General features: G+C 42.5%; 1 protein-coding gene across 2 annotated transcripts in view; it reads right to left on the bottom strand.

Annotated features, from left to right (window-relative positions):
• Positions 1-22,838, bottom strand: part of Frmd4a (FERM domain containing 4A) — a 574,646-nt gene that overhangs the window by 412,759 nt on the left and 139,049 nt on the right. The window contains exon 1 of one of the 2 annotated variants that reach the window (XM_040755499.1): positions 19,614-19,828. The exons of the other annotated variant lie outside the window; for it this stretch is intronic. Coding sequence (XP_040611433.1) covers positions 19,614-19,646 — 33 coding nt within the window. The 5' untranslated portion in view covers positions 19,647-19,828. Of the gene's footprint in view, positions 1-19,613; positions 19,829-22,838 lie in introns of those variants that run through there. 2 annotated transcript variants of the gene reach the window in all.

Genomic DNA, 22,838 nt, shown 5'->3' with positions numbered 1-22,838 from the left:
ATTTACAAATAGAACTCAGCTCTTGCAGGTGTGAGAGTTAGCATAAGGTGGGTTGGTGTGTGAGAATAGACTAAGATATAATTGATGCTCAATATATTAGCTTTAGAATTTGTCACCAGCCATCTCCTATAGTAAAAGTAGCAGCCAGAATAGGATATGATTTGAGATGGTAGGATATAATAAATAGAACAGCCTAGAATATGACACTCAGTAAAACAATATCATGTTTATGTAATGCGTGTGTTTGTGTATGCATGTGTACACATGTGTCTGTGTGCACAAGTAGGCTAGAGGATGATATACAGTGTCTTCCTTCTACTAGGTGAATCTAAGTAAATCTGCTAGGTGGGTCCTGTTGCTTTCCCCATTGCAGAAATGAGAAAATTGAAGTACAGAGATGGTCATTAATTTGCCCAAGGTCACACGGCTAAGCAAGCAGCAGAGTTCATAAACATTAAGCCTTTTGAGATGACCCTTTCATTTCTGATTTGGGTTGTGAGGAAAATATTCTAAGCATCATCACAAATTTACCTTCAAGAGGTTGTGGGACACTAAGTCTACTTTATTAACCTATTGTTGAAAATAACCTAGCTCTTTAGAAGGAAGTTCTGTCTACCCTCTGATAGATATCCTGCACCCTTGTATCTGAAGATGAATATACCCTCATTTTTTGTCAGTCTCTACCCCTCAGCACATTAAAAACATATTTCAAAATTGAAGTTTAGGCAACCATCAGCTCACAACCCTGGAGATGTTTAATCCCTACTTCTCCACCTTCACTTTTGAGGCAGGGTCTCTCACTCAACCTAGAGTTCATTGACTCAGTAAAATTAACAAGCCAGTGAACCCCAGGGATATTCCTGTCTCTGCCTCCTCAGTGCTAGATAATTATGTGTTGCTATGCCTGATTTTTGCATGTGTGTTTGGGACTGAAATCAGATCTTCAGGTTTGTACAGTGATCATTTTAATGACTGAATCATCTCCCCTGTGCCAGATATTTAACTTTTTGATCAACTTTTTGCAGCTGTTGATCCTCTCCTGACCTTCTTCTGCCCTCTCTCTAGCCTTTCCATCCTGACCAAGATCAATAAAGACGTCACTGATGCATTTTAGAATCTTGGAAATACAGTGATTTGTACCCCCAGAACTACCTGGAATTTTACCTTCCAGAATCTGTATTTACAACACAATTCTGGTATAGTTATAAGTTACTGGCTCATGTGTGTTAGCCTTTCCCCCAATGTGCCAGACACATTCGCATCTTCATCTCAAAAACCTTTGTCCTACCCAACTCACACGTACGTGTAGGCATGTGAGTTAGGAAAAAACATGCAGATATGTACATAATCAGTACAGGCAAATGGCAAGTAATAACTAAATGTAATACTTAATTACAGCAAATATGTAATCATCTATTTGCTTCATTTTCTGTTCTCACTTGCAATATTCCAATTTGCTTACTAAACATAGGTATGCATGTTTTTATTGTTGTTACTTGAATTCCTTTTAGGAAAAAAATGAGAAATTAACAAAGTCAGGGTCAGAGGGTTGATTTGAAATCTGATATTATAGATTTTGGAAGTCAAGAATATCCTGTCTTCTTGAATTGCTTACCTATAGTGAAAAATAATATATGAGTTAAATTGAACAAGATGCTGAAGGTAAGGTATGGGTCAAGCCGTCCAAAGCTATGCCAGATGGGTAGTCACTTTGTTCTTGAGCCTAGCAGCATTACAAATTTTAATGTCATCATCACCATCACCATCACCACTACCACCACCATCACCACTACCACCAGCAGCATCATTTTGCAGTGGTGATATCAATTACAACATTTTGCACCTGCTATGTGAATACTCTATCAGAGCTATGTCTCCAGACCTACTTCATTATTTTTCAAAGAAACTCCCTCCCCCATTACTATGAAGACTTCTTGATCCAGAAACATTTGGATTTAAAACTCAGGGCAAGACCTTAGGGTGTTAATGAAATCTGTAAATTATTAGGCTTGTCTTAAGATTTTACTTCCTACAATACATACCCAGACATATAAGATGGTTCCACACTTGTAATTACAAATGAGTTGCAATGTGTGATTATATACACACAACTGAAAACAAACCCAATTCACAGACCAGAGCACAGAAGCCACAAATCCTCATCAAAACGTTTCCAGGAACTCACAAACACCATGAAAAATCAAAAGCCACATTCTATTTGTTTGTTTGCAGGGCTAGGGATGGAGCCCAGGGCCTCATTCATTCCAGGCAAGTGCTACACCACTAAGCCGCACCCAAGGCCTTCTATACTAAATGCCTCATTATTTATCTAGCTTTAGTGTTCATAATACAAAAGTACACTTTCAAGGGCTTTTGCTTACATTAAATGCTCATGTCATGGAAGCACATGATTTTAATAAAATAAATAAGTTACATATCCATCAAGTGACTGGTATCTCCAGTAACATACTGAGTACTGTATTTATAGATTAGTTATATTAGAGGCAAAGAAAGGAATCTTTTAAAGCCTCCCCTTGCCTATTAGTTTTAGCCCTCAATTTGATACAACATGGAGTCACCTGAGAAGAGGGTCTTAATGAGGATTCATCTAGTTGAGGTTGGCCTGAGGAGTGTTCTCTTAATTATTGATTGAAACAGGGGGCGTCAGCCTATTGTGAACAGTACTGTTTCCTAGGCTAGCACCTGAATGGGTAAGGGAGGGGGCAGTCATTTCTCTCTTCTTTTGATTGTATGTATGTATCAGGTGACCTGCTCGAGTTCTTGCCTTGACTTCTGTGTACCATGTGCCTTATGACCTGGACTTGTAATGAAAAGGATCCTTTCTTCCCCAAGCTGCTTTTGTCAGGGCATCTTATCATAGCAAACGAAACCAAAACACATTCTTCCTTTAGCATTTTCTTCCCCACCCTCAGAAGGCAAGGGGAGCTGTGATGATCACAGGTGGATGGGGACAGTTAAACGAACATGCATCGCAGTCTTAAGTGGCACCCACACCCAGCCAGTTCTCTTTCTTCCAGGCCCCAAGTTCAGGCTCTTAATCACTGAATGAAGATGATGGAACCACCCTGGGTAAAACCAGGCACCACGTAAAATAAACCAGTCTGCTGAGAGGAAGAGGAGTGACCTCCATTCTTAGAGGCATTTCTGTCTGTGCCAAGCTGAAACAGGGCTGACACTTTGGTCTCACATATGTATTGCTTTTTTTGCATATTGGTGGGACCAAATTGTGGTACATAATTTCCATATGCAGCCAAAACACCCTTTTGTAAGTCCCCTGCCATCCCTGTCTTGATCTCATCAGCAGTTCCAAAGGATTTCCCTGGAAATAGTGTATGTTCTTCATTAATTAAAGACCTAGAGGGCTCAGGCAATAATTTATTTTTCTCTTCCTCCATGTATCTTCACTTTCGTATTTCTCTCTCCTCCATGTCTCTGAGAGCCTGCCGCACTTGATAGCAGGTGGTTTCCTAGGAAACCCACTCACAGCCAGGAACCCCAAACTGCACATTTCCATTTCCCTCCCCACCTCCTCTTCCAATAAGCACTGGCTAATGAAACAAGGTAGGAACGCATCAGCACTTTTAGAAATTACTCCACAAAGGCAGGTTACCAATTCCATCTTCATTCAGGGAAAGACCATGTAATCTGCAGACTCTGGGCTTTTATCTTGAGAAATCACAGTTTAGAATTGTAGCTGCCACTCTACGTGTTGGATTTGTCACATGGCTGGAAATTGTACACGCTCCTGAGAGGCCAAGATGGGGCAATCTCCCGACTGCCTGGTTTTTAAGTTCAGTACGGAAGCTGTGGCTATTTCTATTTGCTGGCGCCCACTGAGCCTGCCTGGTGTTATGGTTTGAATCTGAAATACCCCCTCTGGCTCATGATTTAATGGTTGGGCTCCAGCTTGCACTATAATTTTGAACTCTGCGGAACCTTCAGGAGATGGATTCAGGGAAAGTAGACTGCTGGGACAAGCCTTTGAAAGCCATGTCCCCACCCCTGTCTCTGCTGAATTCTCTGCTTCCTGGGGTAGCACCATATGAAGAGTTCAGCCTTGTGTGCCTGCTCACCTAGGACCATGCGATGCCTTCAGGCATCCCTTGTTAAGGGACACTGCAGTACTCTGCAACCATAAGCCAGAAGAATCCTTTCAATCCTCCCCACCCTCCCTCAATTTGTTCTGTTGGGTACATTGGTGCCAAGGATAAAAAGGAGACTCACACAGATGAATCTCTACTCGTTGCAGAGGAAGAAAGATCTGCTGGGAAGAGCAGGGCTCTGGGCCATGAGAACAGCTCTTCCTCTCTATCCCTAGCCTCCAGGGCATGGTTCTTAGGAAGCCAGGAAGCTTTAATTCTGGAGATGGTTTATTCCCTTCATTCTTCCTTATCTTTTCCTCTGCTTTAAGAAAATCTCAGGCCCTGTACTCCTCAGATGAAGGTCGTTTTCACTGTTGCCCAAAGGCAGAGGCTGTTTGCCAGACGCTTCCTACCTCAGCAACTGGCTTCCAGAAAAGAAGCTCACAGGCTTCCTGAACAGAACACTGAGCAATCGTGGGATGGGGAGAAGCTAGAAGGGACAGTTATGGAATTCCCTTTCCCTGCTTCTCACGGGAAGCTAAAATTTTCTGAAAAGGAAATGAGGCCAAACCAGGACACAGTCACATACTTCCGTTGGAAAAGATTAAGGATCATGCAGAATATTAAATAGAAACTAGCTGAGGGAGGGAGGGGAGCTTCTCAGTGGTGGTTCGCTTGCCATGCAAGTGTGAAGGCCACAGGAATCTGGGATTCTCAAATCTATTAAATGTGCTGCGCGCATCACGTGCACTTTGAAGGCAGAGATGGGATCTTTGTATCTTGAAGAATCTGGCTAACCAGAACAGACAGGTCTTTAAAATCTAGGTTCAGCTGAGAGATCTTGCCTCAATGACTAAAGTATGAATATGTTAGAAAGCCATGTAGGAAGACACTCAGCATCAACTTCAGATTTCTACATGGGTACACACACATGCACATGTGCACATATGTATTCTCATGTGCCTGCTCACATGAATATACAATCAAGCTTACTATATACACATATACACGGAAAAATACAATATTCTACTGACTGCATCCCTTTTATCCAAAGCTCCCCTCACTCCCAGGCTCTCGTAACCACCGTTCTGTTCTACTGCTGTAAGGTCAATTTTTATATTTCACATGTAGTCTTTAAAAAATAAAATTTAAAATCAACAAGCAAATAAAAAATTAAAAAGGATGTCTAACGGGCATCTTGGTTGTTCTGATAACAAGGACACAATGCAGCAAACATCTACTTCTGATTACTTTTGCAGAGCCTCTGTGTTGATAAGTAGAGACAAGAGATCCCCACCCCCAAGCCCGGAAAGAGGATGCAGGCCACAGGGATCTATACCTCACCAGGAAGAAAGCAAGACCCAAGGGATGAGGGTAGCACGGGGCTCCTGGGAACAGAGGGGCACAGAACTTGGCAAAGAAGGCAGGGAGGAAGAGAGTCACCCACCTTCTATTATGCAGGCCTGACAATGAGCCCTCAGTGGTAACCATGGAGGGCTGAATCATTGTTAAGTCTAAAAAGGCGCTGATGCGAGGCCCAGCATAATCTCCTGAGCCTGACTTGAGTTTAAGGCTAGGATTGCCCAGTGTAACCTCCTGAGCCTGGCTAGAGTTTGACAACCTGTCTCTGACCTGTAACCTCCAGGTGGGGGTGACTCAGCAAGGCCTGATGTAAGACTGCCCCCTGCCTAGCTACCTGACAGCTTGCTGGGATATTATTGGCTCTTACTCCTCAAGTCACCTTACCCCTTCCTGCGATTCCCATCCCCTACCTCAGCCCTATATAAGTTCCTGCCTGTTGGAATAAATCAAGATCCTGCTTCGACAAGTCTCCAGATTCAGTGTACGTTTCTCCCTTGTAACTAGGTGGGGGGAGGGTCTGAGTTGTCAACACTCATCATTCCGTTCAACCCCAGGAAGAGACCGGCTAGACTGGCCCTTTCCTCCAGAGGACCCGGCAAGGCATACGATTGTGCTGGTGAGTTTTATGTTAACTTGACAGAGGCTAAAGTCATCTGAGAGGAGGGAGCCCCAATTAAGAAAATGCCGGGCGGTGGTGGCACACACCTTTCATCCCAGCACTTGGGAGGCAGACAGTGGGATCTCTGTGAGTTCAAGGCCAGCCTGGCTTACTGAGTGAGTTCCAAAGTTACACCCAGAAACCCTGTCTCAAAAAACAAAAACCAGAAAGAAAATGCCTCTAGGCAAGCCTGTAGGGCATTTTCTTATTTAGTGATTGATGGGGGAGGGCCCAGCCCATTGTGGGTGGAGCCACCTCTAGGTTGGTGGTCCTGGGTCCTATAAGAAAGCAAGCTGAGCAAGCCATGGGAAGCAAGTCAGTAAGCAGCTCTCCCCCATGACCTCTGCATCAGCTCCTGCCCTGCTTGGGCTCCTGTCCTCACAGCTTTTGATGATGAACTATTATATGGAACTGTGAGTGAAATAAACCCTCTCCTCTTTAAGTTGCTTTTGGTCATGGTGTTTCATCTCAGCAATACTAACCCTAACTAAGACCAAGATTTTTCTTTCCTATTTTCCAATTACCTGTTCAGACAGACACTAAGATGCACATTAATTAATTTTAAAATGATGAAGAAATGGACATTCTTTACCTGGGTTTATAGGTAAAGTTCACATCTGTTCCATACAGAAGCTAGCTTCCTTCTGTGCCATTCTTCTGATGGAGCAGAAGATGGGGTAGCAGATACCAAATTGAAGTGTGGAAACTTCCACTTCTCATCATGACAGATAATGTTAATCAGTCAGTCTTTCTAGTTATACACACACAAGGGTCCCAGGCAGAAACAGCAGCCAATCAGAACTGGTTCAGGACAGGAACGCCATTTGCCTTTTCTGGCATTGAGTAAATTTCGGCTGGGGGTATAGAGTATGAAATTGTAGCTAAGTAGTCTTTTCCAGTGTGAGCTGTCTGAGAGAAGGAGAGGGTCATCAGACCAGAAAGAAACAGGATCTGGGAGAAGTTGATATCTAGTATCTGTTTCCCTTTTCTTCTCACAGGGAAGTGTGACTCCAGACTGTTTGGGTATTTGGCTTTGCCAGAAGGAAGTGCTGAGAGAAGGTTGGAGGGGGAATGAAAAGGAAAACTCTTTCTCTGCCTCTAACTGTTGTAAAGTGAGCTGTGCCCTGCTTATTTCTGACTCCAGATCCACGGCTCTGGCTTCTGCCTTTGGAACCCTTCCTTCCTGGCTGGAGGTCATAACTTCCTGCTATCATCTGTCATCATCATCTTCTTTTTCTTGGTGTCTTAGCTCTACCAACACTTAAATAACCTACAATTGAAGGATCTGAATATGAAATATTTGTCTGGGATATACCTGGACATAATTGTAGAGAAGCTGGACAAAGGTTCTTTCTCTAAACTACAAGCTTTCTAGAATTTTGAACATCTTCCCAGCTACGACAGATCTACAAAGCGATGGAAGAAAACAGGGTTTCTGTCAAAGAATGGGGCAAAAAGTGGGCCACACAAGCATTTAAAGTTGATGAGTAAATTATCTCTTGTGCTCATGATTGCCCTTGTAGAGACTTAGGAAGGCATACCCCATTGCCCCATCTGGGTCTCAGCTCTATCCATTGATCTCAGTTAAGGAGTATACGGATCCCTTCCAAAACAACCAATTGCCAGCCCATCTAGTATTCATTCACTTATTTTTATCTTAATTATAGGTCCTTAAATATGCATAACCATTAAAAAGAACCTCCTTATACTTAAAGTTCTAATAAAACTATACAGTTCAATAAAGTTTAAAAACAAAAAAATATAAAGTGAATACAATTCAGACTAATAACACTGATGTAGCCCAATGGTAACAGACTCAAATGAGCCCATTTCTGGCTTCTATTTGGTGGATCATTTAGTGTGATATGCCTATGTCATCATGTCTCAGGTACTGGGTGAATTCTTCTATCATTTTTTTTCTCTAACCAAACTTAAAACTCTTGAATAAAGCAGTGTGATTCTCTTGGTCTAAATTTAGCAGGGAAGCATTATTTGTATTAGAAAATTTCATCAGCATGGAATAAATATGACAGATCAGACAATAGGAGTCTAGTATTAACCTATGAAATGGTCCTTAACTGATTCAATATCTTCCCATATTCTTTATTTTTTAAATACAAATATTATTGGGCATGTGTGTGTGTGTATCTGTGCGTGTGTACATGTATGTGATGGAGCACGTATAGAGGTCAAAGAACAACTCATAGATGGTTCTCTACTTCCACCATGTGGGTCTCAGGAATTGAACTCAGGTTGTTAGACTTGGTGGCAAATGCCTTATTTACCCAAACATGTTGCCAGTCCTCTTTACATTTTAAGATTATTGTATTGAAAATATAAAATACGAATACTTTTCAAGGTACCTTGAAGGACAGTAATAATCATTCCTTAGTAACACTGTGAGCCCAGCCAGGCTGGTGTGCCTATGAATAATGAGCGATTGTGGTGGAACCTAAGCCCCAAGAAGAAAGAATCACAAGATCTGGATAGAGTGTCTTCCGACAACTCAAAAGAATGTGGGCTTAGTTTCTGTTATGGAATCTATCATGTTTCTTTACATAGTTTCGAGTTTCATATACAGGAAGCAAACTCAAGTCCTGCTAGTTGACACTACATACAATGCCATGCATACTAGTGGGCATAAGAGCAAAGACACCGATAGCAAATGTTACACAAGAGTGGTGGTAAATGAAGGCTTGGGGTCAGGGAGTAATACAATCTGTGTCATTTTCAGGGCACAATAAAGCAAGCACAATAAGTGTGTTGTATATAAACAGGAGTACTTGCACTTTCTGTATGAGTGTGCATACGTGAGTGTGCAGGGTGAGGTAACTACACAGAAGCCTTCTAGGATTCTGTCAGTTCTTCTCCTATCAGTCTCTACCTTATTCATTTATTTACTTATTGATTTAGAGTCATGGTTTCTTACTGACCTAGGAGTACTCCAATTGGCTAGACTGCCTGACCAGTGAACCCTCTGGATCCATGTTTATCTGTAGCACCCAGTACTGGGGTTGCACTTATATGGCGCTTTGCTTAGCTTTCTGTGGGTTCTGGGAATCTGAACTCAGGTCCCCATGCTTGGGAAGCAGGTGCTGAGTTGTCTCCTCAGCCCACTTTTCCCTTTTTTGATATCATCCAAGTTGTACACAGGGAGACCTACCACAGAATAGTGAATAGAGAGGTGTCATTGTAGGGATGGACTAAAGAATGCGTCTTACTCACTGAAGTCTTTGGAGAACAATTTAGAGTTAGGGTGCTTACAGACCAGAAATCCCTCTCCCAAGTGTACGCACTCAGAGACTTGTTCAGGTGCTCAAGGGAATGTGTCTAAGTGCAGGCAAAGAAATATTGTTTGTGATTTTTTAAATGGAATCATCTGCCCACTAGAGAATGAATCTATGATTTGTGGCAATATTGTACTCAAGCAATTTGTTCGGCAGGGAAAACAAATGGATTTCAGCTACATATATATCCATACTGGTGACTGCTACACAAGAGCATTGAGTGAGATGAATAGGTTGCAGAAGATGCATGCACTGAGGACACACACACACACACACACACACACAGGCTACCATTTCTTAAAAGCACTAAAACACATATATTGTTATTTATATTGCAAACATAGAAGTAAAAGATATCTATAAAAGTAAGAATGATAAACATAAAATTCAGGATAGCAGATTCCTCTGGGAGAAAAGGAGAGAGGTCCCTCTAACTACCAGTAATGTTTTATTTCTTATAATGGAAATACCTATATAAGCCTATTTTCTTTATATGGCTTTACATACTAGAAACATGGTAAATAAAATATTTAAGCGAATTAGTCATTTTACATATAAAAACCCATTTCTGCATAGAAAACATTTTAGTAGAACCTTGATGTTTTGCCAGAACCCTCAGATGTTCCTGGAATACAGTTCATAAAACTGAACATAATCTATGTTAATATGCGTGCTCCCCTCATTACAAATGATGATTTGGTACTTCTCTTTTTGCTGAACCACACTTCCTGGTAGTGATAAGCATGAGGGTGCAAGGTAGAAGTTTTCTCAGCATAGAACAAATGTGATAATCTTTAAAATAATTCTAAGAGACATGTCGAGGTCCATACTAAAGAGCTATCCATTATATGCTCGGTTTGGAAAATACTCTAGTCCCCTCATATCTGTGGGAATATGCTCCAAGATACACAACAGATGCCAGAAACTTTGACAATCCCTAGCCCTACACACAGGTTTATAATATAACTACAGTTGATTTGATAACTGGAATGCCTGCTAAGTGAGTGCTATATAGCATGTGGATACTTTGGTCAAAGGTGTGACTCATGTCTTGGGTGGGACAGAGTAGGATGGGGCAATATTTCAACTATGCTTATGATTTAAATTGTACAATTTATTTCTATTTCATGTTCTTAGAACACACTTGAAAATGACTTGGAAAGTAAAACTGTGAGTTGTGGAGTATTCTCTTACATAAATTAAATGTTGTTTCACCAGTTTTAGTGGTAAATGCACATATCCTGTCACTCAGGAGGCTGAGGTAGGAAGATCATTTGAAGTCAGGGTTTCAAGGTCAGTTTAGGCAACATAGCAAGATCATCCCTGACTCAAAAATAAATCAACACACACACACACACACACACACACACACACAGGTATACACAACCACATACACACACACACACAACCACACAGAGAGGTATATAGACACAACACACAGTAAATATATATCTCCAATTAAAAATCTACAGAGACCAAAGGATAGCAGAATGTCTATGAGTATAATAGAAGGTTATTCTATTCTCAAAGGATATTTTTTTTCAAGAAAGAACTTTGATCTTGGTTCCAAGGTGCCTTGTCCTGTGTTTTCTAAGCTAGCATTACATGCAATAAGTTGCTTTGAAGTCTTTGGAGAAATAACTGCATTTCAGATTCCCTGTTTTTGAAATAGATATAAGTTCATGCTCTTTGTGTTAAGATAAAGGAGACCCTGAGAGACTAATAGACTTTTTGAAGGCATCTTTATTCCTTTGAAGGCACAAAGTCATCACTATTACCATAATTCCCCTTGAATATCAGTGTGGGGGTTAATTTTCCCAGTTGCTATCATCCACTTGTATTAAAATTGTTACACCTCCTGAGAAGCAATGTGATCTCAGAAACAAACTCTTGTCTCCAGCTTCTAGGGATATCTTTGTTTTGCTGGGGTCTCTTTGTTAACACTTTCCCTGTGGTCTGCACCATCTTCACAGAGGCAGAGTGTTTACAGCCTATCACTCAAGAGGAACACTTCTCAAGTCCTTGCTGAGTGGATAAACACGTGAGCTGCAAGAATGGCCTATCTCCCTTTTCTTACTCACCAGCTTTGCTGCCTCTCTCTTTGCTTGTGATATAGCAAACAGCTCTGTGTCTGTCCTGAAGATAAACAGAATCACTACAAATAAATCAACTCTTCATATTTTAGAAAATCAAAGCTTCATTTCCCCTGCTTTCTATTTGATGTGTTCTGTGCTGAACCTTGTCCATATTCCAGTTTACATAGTACTGTGACATCTGTGTCTTGGAGACTCTCCTGCCTTCTTTTCCAGACTTGATTGTAGATTGGTCTGGTTGTCCCTGAAAGAGGCCTCCAGGATCCTCCTGGCCACTCTTGAGGAATCCCATGGCCATCTAGAAATCTCCCTGAGAGTCCATGATATCTCTTGAACCAGCAGGCTTTTATTGACCTGTCATAGGAATGGCTTTCAGCTAAGCATGGTTATGAAAGCCCAGTAGCTCTCATGCCTTTTGACTTTTCATCTCTTTTCTGGAGTGGTCCAAGCCTTCCATCCTATATTTGGAACACCTATCTAACTCTTTTTTTCCCTCATTGATATCCTGAACCCTTGGTTAATCCATTTTTTTCTCCATCAGTTCTAGCTTTGAGACATAGATAAATGTCTTATTTACTATATGTACTACATATTAATATATTATTGTGACTATAATAATCATTTATATGCTGTTATATCACAGGCATATACAATTTTTCTACCTTCAAAAATTTGGCTAATATTGCTTTGTAGGGGCTAAGTATGTACCTCAATGGACCAGTGCTTGCTCAGCATATATGAGGCCCCACGGCCCCAGGTTCAGTCCCAGCAGTAATATACACATACATATTGTTCTTTAAGACTGATATAAATCGACATGTTTTTAGTTGGTGTACGTGCTCTGTAGAAATACACTGGAAGTAGGGGGGGCAAAGGCAGTCATTTTAACCATTTGCCTAGAGTAAGTGTAGTTATATTTTATCAAGAAAATAGCCCTTACTTTAGCAAACAAAAGTAAAATCTTACAACATTTTGGGATGTGAGGTTCTGAATACAGGTCCAGACAGTGACCCCCCACCCCCACAGCCACCCCAAGGGGAATGTCAGTCTTTAGGTGTTTTTCCAGCACCCAGTCTCATAACCTTGGCAATTATTAAACTACTCAGTACCTCAACATTATCACTACCTTGAAAGGAAAGGAGCAGAAAGGACCTGTGCATAACTTATCCCAGAAAATTCTGTGTCTGTGACCTTACACTGTGGAATCTGCCTGCCTTACCTGGAGATAGTTCTAGACTGATTTAGCCAGTTATGCTGGTGGCACAAGATCTGCTCATTGGTATTTATGGAACCCCTGGGGACGTTTACAGGACTTACAGAGGCTCTGCTGCTCACTATGCACCAGGGCTTACAGTCCTGGTGTGCTACACTGCGTTCTCTGTGTATAAGGAGAGTAAGGAGATACTGTGAAGTTGGCAGCCCAGAGGCTCGTGGTCCATTGCAGAGAGCAGCAAATGAACACGACCTTTTGCAGAACATGCAGAAGGCTGCGAAGAAGGTAAACAGAGCATGCTCCAGGGACTCACCAGGTGGAAGTTACCTGTAACTGGTAGAGTTTGAGTCCTCAGGTTGGTGGACAGGAAAGGAAAGACAGCGAATCTCCTGGAAGGAACAGCGCCCTCTAGTGTCTGGAGGGCAAAACCTCACAAGATGCTGTGTTTCTTTTAACACCTGATGAAAGGACACCAGAGCCCTCAAGCCTTTCGACAAAAATGCAGATTCCTCCACCCCACCTCCTCCTTGTTACTGTATCAGTATCTCTGGAAGTGAGGCCTGGAAACTTTAAAACACTCTTGGGTTATTTGCAGGGCTAAGTGAAGCCTGAATTGCTTGTGTCAAGTGTCAAGGGGAACAGTAAGCAATGAGGTCTGGGTCCTGGGGAACCTGGAAATACTGGAGAGGTGCACACTCTCTCATGAGGGTTCCAGGCATTGGAGTGCTAGCAAATGATGAGCAGATGGCTCAGGGGTGGGGGTCGGGAGCTCATTTCCAGAGCGCACACTTCTGGGCATGTACATCCCAGGGGAGATTGCAAGATAGCCCATGTCTCCCTTCTAAGCCTGAAACCATGCAAAGGAAAAGCTGCCATTCTTTAATTAACCGGATCCTCCTGGCTGGTACCGACGCTGCCCGAGTTTAAACATTCCACCCACCATAATCATTTGTTGAGAAAGGGTTTATTGTAATGAGCACTGGTTTATGCTGCCGGGGTGTCTGCTTTTCTCTGAGCCCCTACCTGGCAGGGAGCTTGCAGGTAGGTGAGGCCTGCCCTATACATTTTAGCCACATCATACAGAAGACAGATCCCCTGCCTTTCCTATGTGTTCTCACAGGGACGACTCTTTCCAAACATGAGATATGCACGTCTGTGAATTTACTCATCTGTCTTTTCATGCATTCCTACTATCAATATGAAATTTATTGTGGTATGCGGAAACCTACTGCTTATGAATGGGCTTGCTTCTCACAATGATCTGTTACATAGGCCCTAGTATCCGGAGCTGGAGAGACAGCTCAGTAGTTAAGAAAGCTTATTGCTCTTACAGAGAAGCTGGGTTCACATCCCAGCATGCACAATGGGTGCTTCCCAACCACCTGTAACTCCAGTTTGATGGGATCTGATGGCACCCACACACATGGTGCTCATAAACTCATAAGTGCCGAATAAAAATAAATGAAAATTATATTATATTATCATATTTATTTTATACATAAGGAAACTGAGACTCAGAAATGGCACACTGTAAGAGGTGACAGCTAGAGTCTAACTGGAATGGAATATAGCACCTCTCTTGTAGGCTCTGTTAGTGTGACTATGGGGTGTCCTCAAAAAGCCCATGTCATAGGCTTGGTCCTACTGGGGTGTTGTGGAACCTTTAAGAGGCAGGTCTAGTGAGAGATTTTAGTTCATATAGGGAGAAGCCCTTAAGGGCACTGTGAGATCCTGTTTTTATCCTAGCAATGATGTGGACAGCTTTTCTCTACCCATACCATGACAGGTTGATTTGCCCCAATTCCAAAAGAAGTAGGTCCAGGAGATCACAGAACCTCCAAAACCATGAGTCAAAATGAACCTATTCTCCTGACAAGTTCAACATCGCAGGTCTTTGTCATGGAAACAGAGGGCTGACTACCACAGGAAAATCTAACTGAATGAGTAGTTAGTTCTGTAGCCCCAATTTCCTTCCTACAACTCACAGAGCCTTTAACTGGGTTGTTCTAGGGAAGAATGGGGGTTGTTTCTTGCTTGCTGAATTGAATTCAGCAGTTCAAAACATAATGTACCGTAGCCCTGGGTGGAGAGACCCAAGGCATGCTTCCCACAAACCCATTTCTGTCTTCATGGTAAAAATGGACAGCACCACAAAAGCACAGAACATCTGTATCTGCTCCTCCTGGCTTGTCACACTGGATTAGATGTTCCTGGGTAGGGTTATTCCTGACTGGCCTCAGAGACTTCTACTTTCAAGAAGATTTCAACCTTTCTTAGGATAATATTTGCTATTAACATTTCCTTAAGTTTCACCTAAACCTGTCATCTTTCTGCTCTAGCAAGTCCTCTTCAATTGGAGTCCTCATTAAGATGAAGCCCAGGCTGTCATTAACTTGCACATAATCTTATGCATTGTTGTGGTTAGAAGAGCTGAAAGCACCTGTCAAGGTCTGCATCGTTTTACCCTGCACAGGCTAAACCATGCCCTAGCTCTTTGTGTTTTCTGATTCACAGGATTCTTTAAAGGTGAGGGTCCAACATTTTATCCGAGTGATGCATCAAGTGTGAGGAATACTTGGATCATTTAAGGAATTATTCTCCTGGGAGGCCTGGCGAAGTTTCAGACAGGTTTAGCATAATTTGAAGTGACTTTAAGTATTCTAGACAATCTATAAGAATTAGTCTAAAGAGCCACAGGGTGACTGTACTTTGTTTTGATATCTATATTTTCTGTAATTTTAGGATTTTTACCATCTTACATCTATAGCCTTAATGCATTTCCAAAATTGCAATGTGAGTTGAGGGGGACAGTTGATGGAGCTAACTTCGCTCACATGTAGTATTTATCCCTGGAAGAATGAGAGCCGGACACACAACCTTTGCAATAGTTTCAGTGTGTGTGTGTGTGTGTGTGTGTGTGTGTGTGTGTGTATGTGTGCACTCGCACTTGTGTGCACAGGCATTGCATGGGAGTTGAACCTAGGTCCCTTATCATTCTACACAAGCATTCTTTACCACTAAGTTACATCCTCTACCCCTTACAATGTTTCTTTTAGAAGCTCAGCTTCCATATCCCTTTAAATATCCCTTTCATCAAAAGGACCACCCTTCCCAGAGGCTATTCTTTCAAAAGCGATTTTATGACACAAATCAGAAGCCATCCCTTAAAAAAAAGTGACTTTACTTCAGAAAATGATGCAATGTCTTTATATCTTGGAGGCAGAAATAAGACAGGTCCAGACACATCAAAAATGCACTCTCCCTGAGGAGTTAGGTAATTGCGACCCAGAGCAGATATTAAAGGCAGCAGCATTGTGAGTATTATTAAAAACTTCAATTAGCACATAAAATAGTTGTGAAGCTTTAAAAGTTAATTCTCATTTTTTTCTAGAGAGGTTCACGTGGACCTACTTTCTGTTTATTGCATAAGCATTTAACAAAGCACAGCTGTAATGGAATACGTCCAATCATTCCATTTTCCCTCTCCTCCTCCAATCCCCCTCTCTTCCTACTCTTATTCTTTTTATTTCTCCCTTCCTTCCTCCCTTCCTCCCTCCCTCCCTTCCTTCCTTCCTTCCTTCCTTCCTTCCTTCCTTCCTCTGTCCATTCCCTTGCCATTTTCATTTTCCTCTCCCACCTTTCTTACCCTCTCTTGCATTCTTCTCTTCTCTTTCCCTCCTCCACACCCTTCCCCTTTGCTACCTTCACCTCCTTTCCCCTCCCCCTCCACACCTACTCTCTTCTTCTCTGTTTTCCTATCTTCCCCAACTCCTTTTCCCTCCTCTCATGCCACCCCTCCTTCTTCACCTCCTTTCCATGCTAGAGTTGTCTCCTTGCATTCATAAACATGAGGCTTAGCTGGATTTCCTTGCCTTAACCAGGTTCTCACCATAAATTCTATAGCAGGTAGAGAGGAAACTCAAGAAACTAACACCATGAGGCTTTTTACCTGTTTCCCTGCCTCGTCCACTAGAGGCAATACTCAGAGGACTGAAGAGGATGGGGCTGGGGGGAAGGGGTTGGAAGTTAAGAACAGAACTAAAGAGAGACATTTACAAGGTACACAAGGGTTATAAAGTCTAACATTATTTCCATTTCCCCTCATAGGACAAACAATCAAATCAGTTTGTTTGCCTCCTTGCCTCTGCAAACATCATTTGTTATGGTCCTGCATCCCATGCCTGTGCCATCACCTGCTAGGAGGTCAGTCGGAAGTATACCCAACAGCCTGTTAGTATACAAAGGGAAGACTGAGTGGTGAATCCAAGGAAACACAGCCAAAGATCAGAGCTGTGCTGGAGACCTGTGTGGCTGACAATACACTGTGATTAGGGGAAGCCAGCTGCCACCCTGTCTGTTTCTAGGTATGTCAAGTGTAACTACCCACCCAGGAGACAGAGGAAGCTCAGGTGTCCTCCTGGAAATGGCCTTAATTTCAGCATGTACAACCATTTTGCCCATTCTGTTTTGCCACTTTCAGTGAATCTCATGCATATTTATGTGCCAATTATGCAAATCCCAAGCTAAAAATGCATTAAGCACCCATGATTTAGACTGGTTAAGTCTATTACATGTCATAATGAAATTAATGCATGATGTCCAGTTTATCTCAACACTTGCTTTAAGTTGTCAGTAAGTTATTAGGTAACAACAGCACACCAACATTTTTCTGAAGGTGTTCTTTGTCTATTCCACCATGATCCCAGAAAATCAGAAACTTCAAGCTAAATCCTCATCAATGAGGGAAAACATTCCAGAATAGACTTAATAGGGCATAGTGTGATCAAAGTTTAAGAAAGGCAACACATTGTCAGTGTTGTAAGTCTCTGGTAAATTGCAAACAAAACCACTGGGTCATTTCAACAGCACACGACTCAGCAATCCAGGAAGCTGAGACTCAGAACTGGGATTTTGTTCTTAAGCCTTACAGTCAGGTCTTGTTCCCTGAGTTGGCATGTCTTAATGAAGGTTACCAAATTCAAATGTAAGTTGGACTTTCAATAGGAAGATATCAATTTACAGAGTCAGAAACAAGAGATATAAAGAGAATTCACAGAAGCAATTTAAGCACACATGCAAATCGCTTGTAACCTGGGAATCAAAAGATCTGAACTAGAGTTAATTTGGTATGTAGTAATATTAGGTTTGAACTTTAGAAGGATCTAAGCCTCTAGTTTCCATGCTTACTGGATACCATGATGGTCAAAGAACAAGTCATGATGTGAATTCAACTAGTAAACATCATATATGCACAATCTGACCACAGACATCCATTTCTCCCCCTACCTTAACATGCCATTTTAATGGGCTCGTTACATGATTTGTACAGTGTCCGAGTACTTGTTTACATAGGGAACTCTTCTTGACATCTGTGAAAGTTGGACTCACATGGGGCACTCACATGTAGAGATGTGCTCAACCCCAGCAAGAGCAGCAATCTGAGTACAGCTTGTCTGAGGCAATGATTCCAAAAGCTGGCTAAATGAACAGATTACACAGCCATTCCATAAAGCATTCAGATCTCAGCTTGTCAATAAAGAGAAACACGACGCCAACTGCATTTGCCATTTTCTCTGCAGCCACCAAAACTATGATCCCTGCATGCTTCATCCAGAGATGAGCATGTGGAATGAGCTGCCTGCAAGCCACCTGACCTCACCTAGTGAGGGAAAAACAACAGGCCACCACAGGGGTCTCCAAGGAGACCTGCCTGCCTGCCTGCCTGCCTGCCACCCAGCCAGCCAGTCAAGGGGCTGGAATTAGAATCCTTGTAACCAACTGTCACTTGGGGCTGTCCTTCTAATAAGGATGATTATCAGAGGATGGGTGAACCCAGTAGAGATTCAACACCCACATGATGTCACTCATGCACAAACCCCTGTTCTAACACTCCAGTTTCTCTCAAAATGTCACAGTCATGCTCATTAACTAGAAGGAAAAACAACAACAAAAACAACCAAAGGCATTTTGTTGACAAAAATAGGTTCTATTTATGTTTGAATCACTAGCCAAACATCAAAGAAACAAGTTAAAGCAAAGCTCTATCCTATAGTTTCACCACTGCTACATGTTTAAAGAACTATTTGCCTTCTAAATTTTAAGATTAATTAATTAAGAAAAGTAATATTGCTAGCATTATTTAAAACTTTTAACACCCAGTCAAAGTTATGCATGAATGCAGTGGGTGTCTAACAGCCCTTTCTTCAGTTGAGCTTTCTATGGGAAATTCCATGTTCAAGGCAGCCCTTTCTCAAGTAAAAGGCAAACTCCAGGCTGGGATCAGTCTCGGAAGCTTTTTACTACATGCTTCCGGAACAAGTTCAAGGTGTGTTTGATTAGTGCTGCACTGAAATCTCTTGTGCAGGTCGGCGAGTTTTCTGAGAACACCAACGGCTTCCAGAATGCATTAACCTACTTTAAATAGCGAGGCTTTCCCATCCTCCGGCTCTGAAACAGAGGAGGAGCCGAGAGGATGTTCCAGTGTGAGCTGGGCATGCTCTTTGCCTTAAATGCAGGACCCATCCTGCGAAACATCAGTGCAGTTGAAGAAATCCGTACTTCCTGCAAGCACACCAATAGCTGGGAGGGCAGTCCGGTCCCAAAGCAAGAATGATTGGAAATCCTGCTAAAATATGGCTGTCTAATCAACCGAGAGGCAAACTCATTTACTAAGATTTCCATTGTCCATGCTGACAGAGGCTCTTTTCTCCCCTGCTCTCCCCTTCCCACCGATCGCAATCGCCCTGCCTTGGAGGCAAAGCTATTCTTTGAGAGGTCCAGTTGCATTCGCCAGCCCAGTTCTGAAATGAGACAAAAGCTCGCACAATCTTCCCTTTCACTGAGCCTTTGCTGAACCGCCAAGGTGCATGCAGAGAAACCGGGGTTTGTCCCCCTTACCTTGGCCCTCATCGGAGATAGGAGCCCTTCCATTTTGGCGGAATCCTCATGCCAGTTTCTCTCTTCTGCAAGTTACTCTGTGTGCGGTCCGTAAGCATCCCACATGAAAAGAGCCTGCCGGGAGCTCGGCTCTCCCGGTGTCACTGCTGCACCCTGAGCAGTTTAACTTGAATCCCTGGTGCCCGAGAAGCGCTGCTGGGGAGAAGTCTGCTCCACTCCTCGCCCTCTTCCCCCTCTCTTTCTTCTTTCTGGTGCTCTCTCCTCCCTCTCTCCTCCCTCTCTCTTTCCATAATCTGCCTACAGCTCTCTGTGTGCCATGCTCACTTGACAAATGATCTCTGTCTTAGGTATCGTATTTAAGCCAAGAAAAGTGTTCTAAACAAACTACAGGGAAGCTCACCCAAATAAGAAGAGGCAAATGCAACTAAGCTGCCTGTTGGTCTCAGATTCCCAGCTTCGGTAGGCAGTGTGCTCTCTTGGGAGGGAGAGCATTGCTGTATCCATCCATCCATCCATCCATCCATCCATCCATCCATCCATCCATCCATCTATGCATCCCTCTTTTTAGAAAAGGGGATCCTGACAGTGATGGAACCAGTTGACACCATTATTCAGATGTTTTCTGGTTTGTATTCAGAAAGCAGAGAAAGAAATCCTGTCACTTATATATTACAAAAGAACCATTTGTTAAGTCCAGTGTAGAAACAACATCTGGATAGTGAATTGGAATTTTTACTGTTTGATCAGATGTTTGAACACACATTCTTCAGGAAACTTTCAAAATCAAATGTATGTATTACATTCCCAAATAGCTGAGCATTAAACTCTGCACGTGTGTGCATGTATATGTGCATATATGTACAGTGTAGTATGTGCTGTGTTGTTTGGGAGTTATATATGTGTGGGTGTGTGCTATAAGGAGTTGTAGGAGTGTGTGTGGTGTATATGTATGTGCATAGTGTGGATAGTATGGATGTGTAGTGTTATGTATGGATGTGTTTGCTATGAGGAGTTGTGGGTGCATATGGTGTGTGTGTACATGGTGTGTATAGTATGTATGTGTAACATTTATGTTGTGGTAGGTTTTATGTGCATATGATTGTGCATGCACATATGTGTAAATGCTTGTTTGTATATGTGGTATGGTGTGGTGGGGGTTTAGTGTATATGCCTGTGGTATGCATTTGTGTGTGTGTGTGTGTGTGTGTGTGTGTAGAGAAAGAGAGAGAGAGAGAGAGAGAGAGAGAGAGAGAGAGAGAGATGTACTATCCAAGACTAGCTGTTTAATTTAGCATTGCTAGTGTCTTGGAAAAGGCAGACAATAAAAGAAACATACCAAAGACCTGAACTAGAAAAGATGTACTACTTTTGGCTTGAAGGATTTCCTACTATGTAGTAAGAATTTAAAACCTGTCTCTCAATAGGTGAGTGCTGCATCATATCCAAGAACATTTATGTCTTTGCAAGACCATGTAGGCATGTTCATACATTCATTTGATACATGTAGCAGATGTTAACACTTCTATGGTATTTTAGCTACTTTCATCTGTATCTTGATCTCTGGAATAGAACTTGTCCCTCTCTTTACCAGCAGCTCTCATACACAACTCCCAACACACCTTCAAGATGAAACAATTCCACCTATTACCCTCCAGGAAGATTTAGGACCCTCATCCTCTGTCTCTTCCTTCATTGATACCCTTAACCTTTGATTAACCCACTTTTCTCTACCAGGTCTCAAGGTCATGAGCTGAAGAACTTTCAGAATCTATACCAGCGCTCCTGACCGTGTCTGCACTGGAGTCTATTATACTCAGCACATTGCTATTCAACTTTATGTACCAGGCTGAAACTACATTCTCACTTAGCCAAGCACTCACCTCTTTGTCTAGGCTCTCAACATGCCAACAAGTCATCAAGATCTATGGCATATAAGACCCTGTCCTGGCATAAAAGAGTACTGCCTTTTATGACTACCTTAGCTGCCACTTGGTCTTATTCAGAGTCCCAGTATCTGGAGTTTCCTAAAAATTCCTTTCAGTCATTCATCCAACAGCTGCAACACACCTGCTGCACTCTGGGTCAGACTTCTTCTAGTTCCTAAAGACACAGTGGGAACAGTGTAGCCTGAGGCCTGGCCCCCACAATCTTGTGGCAGGTGTGTCACAAAACTCCATCAACCCATTAAACCCTCCCACCTGTGACCTCATTCTCTATATAAACTTCTGTCCATGTTACTGGGATTGTGGCTTTGCTCATGTGACCTCCGGTTGATTTCAAGGGATATTGACTGTGTGCATTTCTCCTTTCTGGATACTCACTGTCAACTTTCTTTTAGGAAACTAAATTGACTTGTCTCCACAAGAGTTCTATTCCCTCCCCTCCATCCTTGATGCTACTTCCGTTCTCTCCTCCACACCTGTTCTCTGCATGACCACAGGCTTTACTTTGGGGGTGTCAGGGGAGAAACTGCCTCTCCTTTATTCAAGGAAAGATCCGTTGTTCATTGCCCCAATTTCTCCAGAACAACAGCATGCCTTTATTGGATTTCCCTGTTGAGACACCACTCTCTCCCTCAGTGAGTGACACTGTACCTTCATTGTGCTTTATTCCCAAGTGACTAGAACAAGCTACATCCATTACTTGCTTCTAGGCATTAAATACATCAGCTTCAGAACATTCTGCTTTGTTTTACATCCCTTCTTAATCCTTGAAGCCCCTCATCAGCATTTCTAGTCACCACAAAGTTCTCTTCTTGATCTTTTAGCAACTGCTTCCTGTTACTGTCTGGGGGTCCCCAAGTGTTCTTAGTGGGTCGACAGAGCGGAACTGTATCAGGGTGTAGGGAAAAGTTAGACTGATCCTGTTTTGGGCTTCATGGTGTCTGACAGACTCCAAGCATGGTTTTTGGAACCAGAACAGCCTTCTAGAGCAGAGTAAGGGACTCTGGGAAGGAATTTTGAAAATTCTATATATAGCACCTCCAAGAGGCATGTGACTCTTCTGGTTGTTTATAAACCCCTTCTCAAACTCCAAGTCCCTGGAGGCTGGGGTTCTTCCCGGTGTTGTCTTTTGCATTCTTTCATATGTGTGTGTGTTCATGTGTGTGAAGTCTGAGGCTGCTGTTGTATCTTCCTCCATTTTTTCCACCTTACTTTTTGAGACAGGTCCTCTCCCTTAAACAGGGCTCATCTATTAGGCTAGTTGGCTGGCGAGCAAGGCCCA

This window comes from Mesocricetus auratus, unplaced genomic scaffold (assembly GCF_017639785.1).
Source record: "Mesocricetus auratus isolate SY011 unplaced genomic scaffold, BCM_Maur_2.0 Super-Scaffold_100013, whole genome shotgun sequence".
NCBI classification, from domain to species: Eukaryota; Metazoa; Chordata; class Mammalia; order Rodentia; family Cricetidae; genus Mesocricetus; species Mesocricetus auratus.
The sequence above is the reverse complement of the archived record's forward strand: the minus strand, read 5'-3'. Positions and strand labels throughout refer to the sequence as shown.